Genomic DNA, 15994 nt, shown 5'->3' with positions numbered 1-15994 from the left:
TGAATAACAAAACACAATAAAATAAACATGACAAATATATCTTTAACGATAACGCGTGGTAGAATTCTAATATTATTTACCCGTTGGGTAAAACGAGATAAACGAATCCGTTTATGGATTGTGCGAGTGAGATAACCTATAATATACCTGGCATATTCTTTCATTAATGATAGTTTTTAACAGAAAGCAAATGCATATAATATATTTCTGTAATAGTTGGTTAATACCGTTGTATATCTTAAAATTTATATTATTTTCCTTTCTTTCAATTACACACTTTACGCAATAATTTGGTTATAAAAGTCCCTACAAAAGGTGCCTTAATAGAATTAATTACTATACCACATAAACTTATTACTATACTTACATACATTTGAAATCTGGTAATATTACTTGACTTAAACACGTATTTACCAGGAGTGTGCGTTGGGCAGATGAGAAGTTGGAAAAGAAAGAGGTGAGTGGTTGTTGAGACCTATATTTATCCTGCTCACACCGTGTCTCTCGTCTAGCTTACGTTGTCTTGCCTAATCTATTTTAATTCATATATTCTTTGAATAATAAGTGAGTTCGTTGTGTTTTTGTATTACAGAAAATTACGGGATTTATTGTTTTTGTCGCACGACCCGAATGACACAAAATTAAATAAAAAGTTAAATATGTTATGTTTTTGTTTTTGTAAAGTTTTATATGTAATTCCTATATGAAATTTCCTATTAATAATAAAATAATTAAATTAAATTATAATTTTACATGTAACCGATTACGGAACTGTATAAAGATTACTTAAAAATATTTTCAAATGTAATCGCGGAGATTTCCGAAATAATCCAGGGGATATACGATCCATCAAATGAAGGCTTACTACATAGCATTTTTCATTATTATTATTAAATGTGTTCCCATTCAAATACAGATTTTCATTTTATTTCTGATTCAGTATTTTGTAATTGCTTTTATGGTGGTATCTAGTGATAGAATTTGCGGCATTTATTCATGAACAAAAAGCACCAAATATAATTAACGTATATAAAGTATATAACGTATATAGCTAATATAAATGAATATACCAAAATCAATAACTGACCTTAAAATATATTATTACAAGTCCCTTTAGGCGAGGTTCCGAAGATACTGGCAGCGTTCCACCTTTGAATAAGTAGAACTGGTGACAATTTGATGGGGTGGATGTTTTAATCTAAAAAACCCAAAAACAAGATCATATTTGATAGATCACATCGGCGTACCAGAAATTGGTCTCCGTGTCTAGAAAGAGTCTTCGAAATACATAGAGAGGGGTTCATTGAATAAATTTTTGTCTACTACGCACTGCAGATTTGCATCTCGTGGCTGGTTACAGTCTACTGTGAGATGCATTCCTGTACATTTTACACACCTCGGCTTGGAGCAGTATTTTTGTGTGTAGCACCTCTTGTAACTCAAATTTAAATATTTAAAAATATTATTTAATAAATATTTTTTATGTTTTCTGGATGGCACATTTACCAGTACTGTGGAGGAAAACATCGTGAGGAAAATTCGGAGAGAAGAAGAAGATGTCAGGTAGAGACGGCTAATCACCTACATGAATATAAAGAAAAATAAATTTCACGAAACAGGTACACTAAGGCCATTGTTTTTTTTTAAGTTATTGTGTAATACCAAAGACAATTGTCTGTGATATTACGTAAATGTCAAAGAAAATCCGAATTACTATAGAATACTGAAGCTTTAATAAGAAAAAAATACCTTTTCGATTAAGTATATATTTTTTCCAAGTACCTATATTTAGGTTCCATTATATTTGTAGAATGTATCGCAATTCTATTTTCGAATTTTAGATATCTACCACAACATTACATTTACCTATTGTGAGTTGCCGAGTGGATTATCTTCCATGTATCAGTTTCACTGTACATCCGATTTCCTAGAAGCTTGTACATGTACTTGGAAAACTAAAATGGAATACATGACCAAGAAAGTATCAGGTTATAAAGAAATTATATAATAATAGCGGATCCAATATACGTTTTAATTTAAAAAACAATAAATGGATATAATTATAAACTATTCTCGAATCTGCTTGTCCAGCCGTTTAGGAGATTAACTACAAATGGCCGATGGTAGATCTATGTGATGTCATTTTTGCCATATACCATGTAATTAAAACTATATATTTATAATTAACACTCATTATTTGATAATAATGTGTCATTTTCTTTAAAAATCTTTTAGATTTCTAACGGGATTACACTCTCGCCTTTTACAGTCACAGTTTTTTAGCATAGCTATAAATGACGTGGCTTTTCCATTTAGGAAGAAAGTAATGAAAAGTGGTCTTAACTGTTTAAACAAATTGTTAAGCGTGCTCCTTGCGATGTATATATTTAAGGCTAAGAAGCTTATGGAAGGAGCTAGGCTTGCTTAATTAGCCCACACAACAGACCAAATGGGCGGCACACTCACACACACGCACAAATATTTAAGAAAAAAAGTTAAAATGCGTTTCGTATCCGTCAGTCAATTACATAACTCAATGTTTTGAGGTCTTTTCGGCATTCGTAGTCTGCGAGTACAAAACAATGAAGGTTAAAATAACATGATAAGATGTCCCACACAATATATGTTGGGAATATGTCGGAAGTCACTGAACATGTTGTGAACACCGCAAATGTTTGGATTAGTTAATAATCTAAGTAAAATATAAAACAAGCGTGTGTGCAGACGTGGTGCTCAGCTGAGTCTCATTATCGGACGTCGAGGCAGAATACGAAATTCCACTCCTATCCCCACAACGTCCGTCGTTCCACAACTGAGCATTTTTAGGTAGTTTTTGCCGCGTACTATGTGCAACCAGCTGCCCAATGAAGTATTTCTAAACCAGTTCGACCTAGAATCCCTCAAAAAAGAGCGTACCAGTACCAAAAATTCTGGAAGAAATTCGTGAGCTTTCTGGCTTTGTAAGTGTCCATGGGCATTTTGTCCAATTTCCCCCGATCTGTAAGACAAAATGTGTTTTAAAAGTTAATACGTTGATTTTTATACGAAAATTTACTTATATATTAATACTTCCTGCATAAAATGGAAATACAATCTGAAATAAAATACAAAACAGTAACAAGCATCGTAACAAGGGGGGATCATAAAATCAAACACCATTTATTTGTAAATGGCATCGCAAGGGGATAAAAAATAATGATGCGTCTTGCGCAGAGTTACTTAATTGGTCAGACAGCAGCGTACCTCATTCTTTAAAAAGGTAGGTTTTATTTGTGTTGGTTGATGTCTAAAAATATATTTCGATTATTAAGTATTGAAATCTAATTGCGCTGGCGAACGTAGTTTCACCAACATCTTCGCAAATTTTATTTAAATAGATTCTATATTTAAAATAAAGTCAAGGCATATATAACCCTGCCTCCATTCGATGAATGTATTATATTTGTAACACAAAGCAAATTTATTTTCTTTGGTATTAGTATGCCTTTGGAAGCAATGAATTTTTCTTTTGTTTTGCTGTGAATGATATGTTATGCCGTTTGTATTCAGTACAAGTCCTACTGACCTATAGACTATAGTATGAAAAACATTTGGAAGCATGAATGTTTTCGAGTTACAACACAGATGGCGCTATTAGCAATAGCTTGTTGAAATTACTTTGTTATTGATGGCGCTAGGTTGCAACTATTTTCGGTTTTATTAACACTGATTTTAATTATTATTAGTTTACATAATACGAATATAAATGCGAATTTATTATACTATTACTAACTCGCTATTCTTTTCAGCATTCGGGGATGTCTATCTCACTTTTATTTTAGTGACGCTAACCAAAGACAATAATTTCAATGTAATAATAACAGGTTACGAAAACGAAACTGTGCTAAACTCCTTTTAATATCTCTGTCATCCTTTTAATATGTCTCATCTCTGCAGTTAGGCTATGGAGTTCACTTCCCGTCCCTATTCGCTTAGCTCCTTCCCTCTCTTCCTTTAAATTTCTTCTGTACAAACATTACCTGTCCACATAGTATCCCTAACTTTCGTACTAACTAACAACTGACGTAAGACTGATCTTAAATTATCATGATTCATGTGCACTTTTTACTTCATATATTACAGGATACATGTATCCTTTTTTTAGTTTAAGTTTGTTTATTTTTTTTGTTCCTGTTTAGTTTTGTCTCAACTTCTATATGTAATATATATTTTGCACTTCTTGTCTACCTTATCCAATTTACTACATTTTTTGCTCTTCTCACAGTGGTTGGAACAGATCGCTCAAAAGCAATAAGGCCGCCAGTAGCCCTCCTTTTAATATTAGGTGAAACGAAGAGTTAATAAATAAATAAATATTGTTTTTGTTAATTAGGTGATATTCATAGGCTTCATAGAGAGTCCGGGTGGACAATTCAAGACTGGTTATCTAAGATAAAAATTACGAGGCTAAGTATCACAGTTTATAAATAGGTAGACAATGACATAATTTGTATGCGTTTCAAGGGTTGAGGCAACATCATTTCATTCATCATCACTAATTTTTTTTACAGTCGTGACCCAATAACGCGAAACGAATTTGTATGGGATAGATTTTGATGGGTCGTGACCATTTTCACACAAACTAGTTTCGCGTAGTGCGTCACGCCTGTTAAATATGACATTGTCTCAAGCCCCCTACCTACCTAAAATCAACCAAAGAATTGTCCTCAATATCACAACTCCTTAACACGAACGGTTAGGCGGCGTGTAAAATATGAAAAGATAAACATGTAATTCTATTAGACACTAGAAAATAGGACTATTAAGAGCTAAGCCCATTATCACTTTTACACCTCATTTAACATATCAAATTAATCCCAAAAAGTTTGTTGGTATAACTTCTATCTTATCGTTTGTAACCACTAATCGCTTCTTTAAACCGTCGTTAACATGACGGACACAATCTTCGATTAAGCCCTCAAAGGTTTCTGGTACATTTGGCAAGACAAGTTTGATCGAGTTACAAAGTTTGTTCAACGCTACCACGAGTTTATTTATTTCGAGTTCATTTACCATTGAAATAATATCATATTTTTAAATGCTGACAATCATGGTTTGCCTACAATTCCTACCTTTCCGGTAAAAGTCTAAGGATTTAAGATTTTTTAGGATTCAAAACTAAAAAACAATGTTCGGAAATATTGACGTTTACCACTTTGGTAACAACGTTACTATTTATACCATGTGCCATAGCCATTTCTTTTTAATAGATCATCTTAATTGACGTGTTAAAGACGTCATTAATAAAATAAAACTGAATTTAATGCATTACAATTTAAATTGCTTATTGGTTTTGCCTTATCGATACAATTTCCATAGTAGGAGTTTTGAAGTAGCAGATTGCTCTGAAATCCTATCAGTGTTAGCGGACGAGTATTTAACAGGACATCGATTGATTTACCGATTATTATAGATACTAGAGTCTAGTATACATATATTTTAACTTAATTTCATGCGCTCTATATCCTGTATATTTATATATCTTCATTTATATAAAATCATTCGGGAGAAAACGTGATCGACTAAAAAAATGCGAGCATCTGTCAAGAATAATATCTATGGATACGATTCAGGAACTTAACTCGAAATATTACTCCCATGTCAAAATTAAGATAATAATAACAATGTATTGTTTTTAATAAACGAGCGTCACAGTTGGCGCTGAATCTTACCCCTATATCTTGAATAAACTTGATAAGTTTTGATCAGAATTTGTTCTGGTCTGGTTGTGGTCAATGACATCATTATGAAAAAAATCTTAATCAGTAAAACGTGTTTAAAAATTAAAATAAGTAAATTATTTCCATTCTTATGTCGTGATGTAGGTTTTAGTGAGAGTAATGTGCAATTGTTAAGAACGAAATAAATTGTGAGTTATGGAGGTAATGAGTTGCAAAGTTTTAAAATATAAATTAGCTTTATGGTCAATTTAGATCAGTATTGGCCAAGTGGCTTCAGTAGGATCGATCTCTAACTGTACACCAATGGACGATCTTTCTATGCGCGCATTTAACATTCGCTCGAACGGTGAAGGAAAACATCGTGAGGAAACCAGCTTGCCTTCGACCCAAACAGTGCGAGAGGGTCCGTTAGGAACAGGAGACTGATCACCTACTTGCCTATTAGATAAACAAATAATCATGAAACAGATACAGAAATCTGAGATCCAGACCTAAAAAAGTTGTAGCGCCATCGATGTTTTTATGGTTAATTTATTTTGCAATAAACGTTATGTAATTAATAGAATAGACTTAACATTTAAATAACAATATTGACGGTACCTTATGGATTATTGGTACGCACCAAATTTTCACTAATTAAGTTTAAACCAGGAAAATTATAAATTACTTTGGCATGGCTTAACACAAAGCAAATGTTATAGAGCACGTTAACTAAGTCTAAACTAACCTGCGAGTTTCATCGCTTAAAAAGCACAACGGAAACGTATCTGGCTGCAAGCTGGCTGGTCAGCAAAGCCTAGAATAATGGTTAAGCCTTCGCAAGGTGAACAAAGAGGTTCGTTAGCGTACTCCGAACTTTTCCACAATTTTCACCGCCATTGCCATTTTGAAATTGTACCGCCTTGATCATTCTAACGCAACGGTGTGTGATTTCAGTTGTGAACAGCAAAAATATTGATTAAAATATTAACAATCTATCAGCTTTTTGCGTAGTGTGGCTGTTCCCCGATAGATGGCGCTAAAACATTTTTAATTGTGATTTATAATTAAATTTTATTTTACCATATCGCAATTGCCATTGCATTGACCTAATATCTGATTTGAATTTAAAATTAAAGATTACATCGTGTAGTATCTGCAGTTACTTGTTTTTTTTTGTCCGAGACCTACCTAACTGCTTCGTATTTTGCAGTATTTTTTGTAGTGGCGTCTTGCGCCTCGTGGCATTAAGATTTATCTTTAGCTCGATGAGTGTAAGTTATCAGATAGCCGTAAAACAGTGGAGTAGACAAGTGTTCGATTAAGGGTAAAAATGAAGGAAGTTGGTTCAGCTGTGGATGAAGTTTGGGCTCAGTTGGGAAGCTTTGGAAGATATACGCTTATACACTATGCCCTACTTTTAGTGCCATGTTATTTATATGGAATGTATGGATCGGTTTACAATTTTGAAGCTATGGATATTAAATACAGGTATGTTATAATTTTTAAATAATATAACGTTAACCTAACAATTAATTTAACATTTTTTTTTTTGGGTTTTTGACTATGAAAAGATGAATGAATTTACTAAGATTGATAATTTTGCGGTTGTAGAAAAATGCCATTTAAAATCCTGTTTCATGTTACATTTACTGTTACCCGCGAATTTGCGCGTTATTTTAAGATATATATATATATGCGGTTGAGTAATACGAAATAATATTTACTGACAAATTTTCCATGATCCCTTATAATTAGATGACCACACCAAAACTAATTCAAGTAATATTTTGAAAGTTTCAGGCTAGGTAACCTCATGATATTTAATTAATTTTGATAACAAATATTCTGTCTTATAAGTTATTGTTGCTCGTAGGGAGTGCAAAGTAGATCTAATTAAATATGTAATTTCTTTTCTTCGTCTCTGGTGGTAGAGGAACCCGAATGGAGGGTAGGAAGAACCAGCCTACCCGCAATATATTTTAAGTTGTAAGCTTTTGGAATTGCGTAGTTTTTAAATAAAATAAAAAAGTAGTGCGAAATACACATGTTGGTTGAAAACGTTTGTCAGACTAAAGAAGGTTGCAATAATTCTATTGGTCACGTACTACCTTTAATAGACGACAACCTCTGACGAAATATTTTTTAGTACATTATTGAGCTTGTTCAAGTAAGAAAAAATTTATGCAGAGAGTTAAGTTTGGTGGAGGTTGTTTTTGTTTGAAACTGTGTTTGAATCTGGGTGTAAACTGGATTTTTTCGTGTAAATTATGCGCGTATAACTAACATAAAATTCGGGGTAGTGGGGTTGCGACGCTAACAAAAAAGTAAAAACTAACGTTGCTTATTTAGGGGTTCTTAAATCTAATTGACACTTCAATATAACTGTAGTCGACCTATTGCACATTATGGGAAACAAGAATTTTATATTAAAATTTATAAGTGTGAAAACTAATGGGCTGATTTTGGCTTTAAGTGTGCAATAGTTGGCGCTTCTAATTACAAACTAAAATATATATGTGTAACTAAACTAATGTTAGATTACATAACTACTAGGTATTAGAAATTATGAATGTGACTGTGGTATGTGTCGCTGGCTTCTTAATAAAAATAAAAATAGCATTCATAGTGTATGGATAAATCGGCTTGTACTGCTGTATATATTTAGGTTTTAAGTTCTAAAACAATATATATGCATAAAATAATACAAGAAAATATGAAATCATAAATTTTACACACATACACATCAATTATATTAGAAAATAGGGAAGCTACCAAGGCTTAATTAAGAGCATGATAAACAAAGTTACGGTAAGTTGGAAGATTGTTGATCAATTTTTAGTTATAAGAGCCGGATAGCCTATTCACTGGACCATTGAAACTAGAAGATAAGCGAGCCGTAGGTACCTATAGAATACTTAAGAGGACGTATACGTACAAGAAATATAAATTTTAATAGTTTTATTAGTATCTGTCTTTTTGCTTCGCAGATGCAAAGTTCCTCAATGCGAAGGAATAAATGAAACGTTATGGTTGGATTATGCCATACCTAAAGAAAATAATAAGTTATCAAAATGTAAGCGATATCGGTTTTTCAATGAAACGGATCAATGCGACCTAAAAGGTTTTAGTGGAGAGATTATAGGCTGCGACTCCTATGTGTATAATGGAGTGGATTCCGTGGTTAAAGACGTAAGTTGATATTTGAATTCCCTGTACTAATGTAGTTGGAGTATTCGAAAATAAGAAATAATTATTTTGACGGATATTAAGTGATAACTTATTAATCTAAAATTATATATTATAAACATTATTTAAAAATAACTAATTAAATAATATTCCGTCACATTAAGTTTCCGTCATTTTAATAACGATAAATAATTTGTTATAGGTACTGAATATATTTATAATTAGTCTTTCGGAAATTTTATAATAGGTGCACCATTATAAAAAGGCCCGTCTTGGCATCAACGATTGATATGTACAGTAGAGAGAGTCGTCAGCCATGGATGTGGCCAAGCTATTTCATTTATTTAATCATGTATTTTATAAAATGAAGCCCGTGTTTGTCTGTATAAACGCAATATCTCACAAAGAACCGGATACATTTGCACTGCTTTCACTCATAGATAGTGTTCCGTCTTGTAATTCCTGAAATAGCTTTAGTCCATAATTTATAATGGTTTTATGTAAATTGGCTGAAATATAACGAACATTTTTAAGGTCACAAACAAAATCCTCGATGGTAACACTACAGGCCCAGACTAATAAATTAAAATTTTATACTTTTCTTGATAGTTTGACCTGGGCTGCCAGAATTGGAAGAGGACACTCATAGGAACTATGTATGGAGCCGGCTTTTTCTTATCCCTAACGACAACGGGTATCCTCTCCGACAAATATGGAAGGATCAAAGCACTAGCTGTTGCCTCGTTCTCCTCAGGAGTTTTTGGTTTAATTAGATCGTTCTCAATCAACTACGAAATGTTAATCGCTACGGAATTTTTGGAGACTGCTTTCGGCGCTGGCGCATATAACGCTGCTTTTGTATTAGGTAAGAATCTAACTAGGTCTCTGTTTGGATATTATGTCTTAATCAGTTAGACTTAGGTTGTATGAATATCCATGTTTTTTTATAGTATAGACAAGTAGATTATCAGCTTTCTGTGCTGACATATGTGTTCGGGCTAAGAAGGACAACATTTACCTTTACGAGTGCACAGCAGTGTTAGCCTAGTGGATGCGGTGTGTGACATTCATCCCTCAGATTCGCTTTCCGGCTGTGCACCAATGAATTTGATGTACGTGTTTAACATTCTGTCAAACGGTGAAGGGAAACATCGTGAAAAATCCGGCTTGCCTTAGACTCAAAAAGTCGATGGCGAACGACACAAGAGCCTGATCACCTGCCTATTAGATTACCAAATTATCAAGAAACAAATACAGAAATATGAGGCTCAGACCTAAACAGGCTGTAGCGCCACTGATTTATTTTATTTTCATACGAGTGCTAAAGTGGTTGTGGTACACAAAGAAATAAAAATTCAATGGTGCAGCCGAGTTTGAACGTAAGAGTCGCAAGATTGAGCTAATTTAATTCAACCTGTTTCCATTTTCTTTCTATCTGTTATTATTCTATATACAGAATAAGATTAGATAAAAATTGTATAGCGATTTGGTTTTAAATTTCGTATTATGTTCATCGATCTGTAGCCGTCGGCTATTGGGACTTGCCAAAAATTAAAATTAAATTATTTCTATGGGCCTGTCATTTTCAGACAAATTTAGTTTTTGACTTTCTACATTACACTACTGTTAAGGCATCTTGACTAAACCCTCTGGTACTATTTTATCGACAGTGAAATCGGAGATACCGAAAAACTATTTTTGTCGATTGTAACTTACATAATTTATTAGTGAAAGAGACGTATAAATATTTTCGCAGTCTGCCCTATTGGGAGTAACGAGATATTACACACTATTTAAGCAATGTTAATTCTGTTTTATCTATAAATAATGTCAAGATTTGGAGTACGAAAAATACGGAAACTGACATTATTGAACGGAAAACTTGACTTGACTTGCAGCGCTCCGTAGCCATATGAAACTAAATACATAGTTCGAATATTATTCGTTTAATTGTAGGTTATGGGTAATACAAAATATATGCAAAATTTGTTTCTGCCATCATATCACTCATTACTTGAGGATATTATATAAATATTGGTGCCTATACTAATAGTAGGTCTCTGTCTGATGATTAATACCGAATAAAGCTTTACTAATATTTGTGGTATTTCAGGTATGGAACTTGTGCAACCAAAGGGTAGAGTTTTCGGCAACACTTTAATAAATTTTGCTTATATAAGCGGGACTATGACCCTCTCACTTTTGGCGTGGTATCTTCAGAACTGGAGATATCTCCTTAGAACCATTTACACACCAGCGATTTTTATTATCACCTACTTATTTGTGCTTAACGAGAATCCTCGATGGTTGCTTTCCAAGGGTCGTTATGAAGAAGCCCTTATAGTTATAAAGAAGGCAGAAACAATGAACAACACTAAAATACGGGAAGAGGTGTTCACTTCTTTGAAAGCTGGAACTAACCAGAAAGAAATAGAGGCTCACGAAAGCTTTTTATCTGTTCTCCGGAAAATGTTAGCATCGAAAATAATTGCTTTAAGAGTATTGTTATGTTGTTATCTGTGGATGACCTGCTCATTTACTTACTATGGTCTGTCAATTAATTCTGTCTTTTTGGCGGGAAATAAATACCTGAACTTTTCGTTAGTGGCCTTTGTAGAAATACCTGCAAATTTTGTATGTTTAATGATTCTGGATAAGTTTGGGAGGAAAAAGGTTTTAGTAACAGTATACATGTTGAGCGCAATATTTTGTATGAGTTTATCATTTATACCTGAAGGTGAGTGTATTGTACAATTTTAATATAAATTAAAATTATATTAATAAGTCAGCGTATTTGAAACCTCTTAAGTTCTTTTCAGTTTGAACATTAGATTTTAATCTATGAAACCATAGATAATATAAAAAATTATCTTTAATTGAACATTCAAATTTCTTTACAGATCTATCAATATGGCGTCTGGTCTTTTATTTATGTGGCAAGTTTTCTATTACCATAGCATATAGTACCGTGTACGTAACAGTTTCTGAAGTATTTCCCACTAATGCTAGACAGTCTCTGTTGGCATTTTGTGCAACTACGGGCCGTATTGGGTCCACTTTAGCACCACAAACACCCTTATTAGTAAGTGTTTTAAATAAATAGCATAATATTCAATATACTAACGGTAATCACAGCACTAAAACAGATTTTGTTGGTTGTTTTTTTTACTATGACGATTTTAATTGGCAATTTTTAATGTGTTATTGTTTTAATACGTCATAGAATCACCAATTCGTTGTGTAACAAAAATATTTTGATAATACGTGAAAAAAATATTTTTCTTACTATATCTATAGCAACATACAGTATGGTCTGGCCATAAATACTATTACAAAAACCTTTCTTGTTTTTAACTTTTTCTTTTTTCAACGAATTTTGAACACCCTTTCGATTTTGCGACATTTCACATATTTTTCGTGTTCATTATTACATTTCAGTATGGAATGGGTTATTAGGATTGCAGTGATCGCCTTGCACAAAGTCGCTATGGAGCCGTCTTTCATTTTCCAGATACTTCAAAATATTGGTATCTCCTATGTTCATATATCGTACTATCAACATATACAACAACACTTCATATGTCGAAGACCAGATAAGATCGGGCCGCGTGCTGTTAGAACTACAAAGGCTATTAGTGCATTAGGAACCAATAAATCTTACAGCGAGAAATGGAGATTCCCGCGAGGACTCTGTTGCGTATTATACAAGACATGAAGGTCGGCGCTCATCGTCGATGTACATGCCCTCAATCAATATTTACAATTAAAGAGAGTGGATCGATCAAACCGCCTTCTGTCGCGATACGCAGCTGAAAATCACAGAAATATCCTCTTTAACGATGAAAAAATTTCATGTTTCAAATCATGTTAAAACATGAGAGGCAATACACTTTTTCAAAACTGGACTCCCTAGACTTTCCAGCAGGTAAATACAGTAATAATACTGTACCTGGTCACAAGGCACGAACTGGCCTGGCTTGAATCCAACGTTCCGGACTTTATACGAGCTGAAGACTGGCCCTCATCTAGCCCAGACCTCAACACTTTAGACTTCAAATTATGGTCAGTTTAAGAGGACATAGACTGCTCTTAACGACACGCCACCATTGAGTCTCCTAAAAAATCTTTGGAGCAAGCAGTGGCGAAATTTCCCTTGGAAACAAGGCGTAAATCAATAGATTCGTGGCCAAAAAGATTAAAGGCTAAAGGCTAAAGAGGTGGCCATCTCGAATAGACTTTTTTTGCTGAGACTTTAATAAATATGAAGGTATAGATTTTAATAATAGTAAGTTATTATAAACATGATTTACATTTGTAACAAAACTTATAGATGGACTAGGTATATAGTTTTAGTTAAGTGCTTCTTGCATTTCGGTTCGAGATTTGTAATCTGAACTATTTCCGAACTTATTTGACTTAGGGTCCTTAAAGAAAAAAAAACCTGTCAGTTCTTAAAAAGCTGGCAACATACTCGCGAGGCCTCTGGCAATGAGAGTGTCTATGGGCCCTCCACCCATAGACCCATACTGTTCACTGTTCTATAAAAAATACTACTCAGCGCTAAGTCTCGACTCTGAATCAGCGTTCAAGCTGGATATAGTCAAATCAAGTAATTATTCATTATTATCTAAATAACTCGATAATATTAGTTTCACTTGCACTTAAAAATTTGGACATGAAATCTTTACGTGATTGTTTTTAATTCTATTCGTATTACTATCGAATTCAGTAATTACTATTTTTAGATTCGACTCGCGTTCATATGTATAAAAAATATGTTACTAAAATTAACAAAATATTTTATTGGAATTCCCTTTTGGAAATGCGGCATAAATACCCAGTCTAGACGAGCAATTTAACAATACATTCAATGATTATATTGTTTTCATTTGTTGCGCTGTTTATCCATTGACATGCCATTTTCCTCATATTGTCCTGCGTGACGAGCTTATGATAAATGCATTTTAAATAATACAATACAGGTGGCTAATATTAAATTCGCGTAAGCTATATTCAAAATGAGTGCTATTGTTTCAATAAAACATTTATTTCATACGGTATGCCGCATTTTTATAAATTTCTTTAAGAAGACTTTCTACGACGAATACATAGTGCCTTCATCCTTGGAATTGTTTGATCGAGGTCTCATATGATTCGAATTTGTATCAAGTTGGCTCCATACTAATGTAATTAGATTGATTTGGAAGAAAATACTAAGGATTATTGAAAATAAAACCAGACTAATGAACAAAGATACTCTTTACACTGGCCGGGCAGGTATTTCTCGGGCATTTGTCGATGAGTACCGGAACAAACTTGTGTCTGAAGTCGAAACTCTACTACGTGGCGTCTCGGACTGGGGTAGACTAAACCTAGTCCAATTTAACCCCAAGAAGACACAAGTTTGTGCGTTTTCCGCGAAAAAAATACCCTTTGTCGCTACTCCTCTTTTCGAAAACACTCTTCTTGAAGCCACAGCCAGCATCGGAATACTTGGCGTTGACATATCGAACGACGTTCAGTTTCGCGGTCATTTGGAGGGAAAGGCTAAATTAGCCTCCAAAAAGCTTGGTGTGCTCAGCAAGGCGAGACGGTACTTCACTCCGGGCCACCGCTTGCAACTCTATAAAGCGCAAATACGGCCCCACATGGAATACTGTTCTCACCTCTGGGCGGGGGCTCCCCAGTACCAGCTCCTTCCACTTGACCGTATCTAACGAAGAGCGGTTCGAATCGTCGATGACCAATCCCTCTCCGAGCGGCTCGATCCTTTGGCGTTGCGTAGAGATGTGGGGTCACTCTGCATCTTCTACCGCATTTACCATGGAGAGTGTTCAGAGAAGTTGTTCGGATTAATACCTGCAGCTGAGTTTCATCATCGGACGTCGAGGCAGAATACAAAATTCCACCCGTATCACCTCGACGTCCGCCGTTCCACGACTGAGCGTTTTTCTAGGCAATTTTTGCCGCGCACCACCGCTATGTGGAACCAGCTGCCCACTGAAGTATTTCCGAAGCAATTCGACTTAGGGCCCTTCAAGAAAAGAGCGTACCAATTCTTAAAAGGCCGGAAACGCACTCGCGAGCCCTCTGGCATTGAGAGTGTCCATGGGCGGCGGTATCACTTAACATCAGGTGTGCCTGATGTTAAGTGATACCTCCTACTCCCGTTTTTATTTTATAAAAAAAAAACAAAGAGAAAATATATTTATTGAATAGTTTAAAGTCTATTTTGGAGAATATATTTTTAAGAAAATCTACTGGTTTATCGTAATAGAAAATGGCTTTTGATATCCTTAATTATTGCATAAGTCTCGAAACACTAGATTGAATGGTTTACTCTAATTAGTTTCTCCCGCTTGAATACATCTGAGGGAACAAACGGGTATAAGACATATTTAACTACCAATTTTAATTGACGGCAGTAATTATTTATTTACATACTATACTTTTCCTTAATAATTGAGTTAAAATTTTACGAACTGCAACATATATTGTTTAATTTTTTGCAGGCGCTGTACTATGTTAATATGCCAACAATATTTTTCGCTTGCGTTGCGCTAATAGCCAGCATGTTGGCGTTGACTTTACCAGAAACGATTAACAAAACCTTACCAGACAACTTGGAGGAAGCCAAAAGTTTCTCATAAGATCAGAGATTAAGTATAAGTTATGTTAACAATAAATAGTTAATGAATATTAATATTTTATTTGTCGAAGTGTGTCTCATAGTCAAACGTTGAATTTACAAAATTCTGTATATTTATTTAAAATAAATCTGTCAATTTAAAATTTTCTATAACTTATTTAAACACCTCAATTCACCTCAATTTATGGTAATTCACTCAGTCTAGAGTCAAACCAGCCTTGTTTTTGTTATTTATCTATAAACAAGGCTATAAGGCTACGCAAATATGGAATCAAAATCTCACCAAGTAATCTCTCAGACTGAACATTCCCTTGACTACACCCGACGCTACCCCATGTACTTATTTCTTTATTGATTAAACCACATCATACTAAATGCATTTTCTATAGTAACAAAAAAGCAATTAACACTCCCAATATTAGTTTTTTCCAATTTTCTATTTAAAATTACTTCTATA

The 15994-nt window shown here is 34.0% G+C and overlaps 1 protein-coding gene across 1 annotated transcript; it reads left to right on the top strand.

Moving 5' to 3' along the window:
- The first annotated feature begins 6820 nt into the window (after positions 1-6820).
- On the top strand, positions 6821-15674 carry LOC123707642 (solute carrier family 22 member 5-like). The gene is made up of 6 exons (XM_045657876.1): positions 6821-7190; positions 8690-8891; positions 9498-9753; positions 11002-11625; positions 11789-11970; positions 15401-15674. The coding sequence occupies exons 1-6, from the start codon at positions 7033-7035 to the stop codon at positions 15536-15538; spliced, it is 1560 nt and encodes a 519-aa protein (XP_045513832.1). The 5' UTR covers positions 6821-7032; the 3' UTR covers positions 15539-15674.
- The last annotated feature ends 320 nt before the right edge of the window (positions 15675-15994 follow it).

Source organism: Pieris brassicae, chromosome 3, assembly GCF_905147105.1.
Source record: "Pieris brassicae chromosome 3, ilPieBrab1.1, whole genome shotgun sequence".
Taxonomy (NCBI): domain Eukaryota; kingdom Metazoa; phylum Arthropoda; class Insecta; order Lepidoptera; family Pieridae; genus Pieris; species Pieris brassicae.
This window is presented reverse-complemented; position numbering and strand designations above follow the sequence as displayed.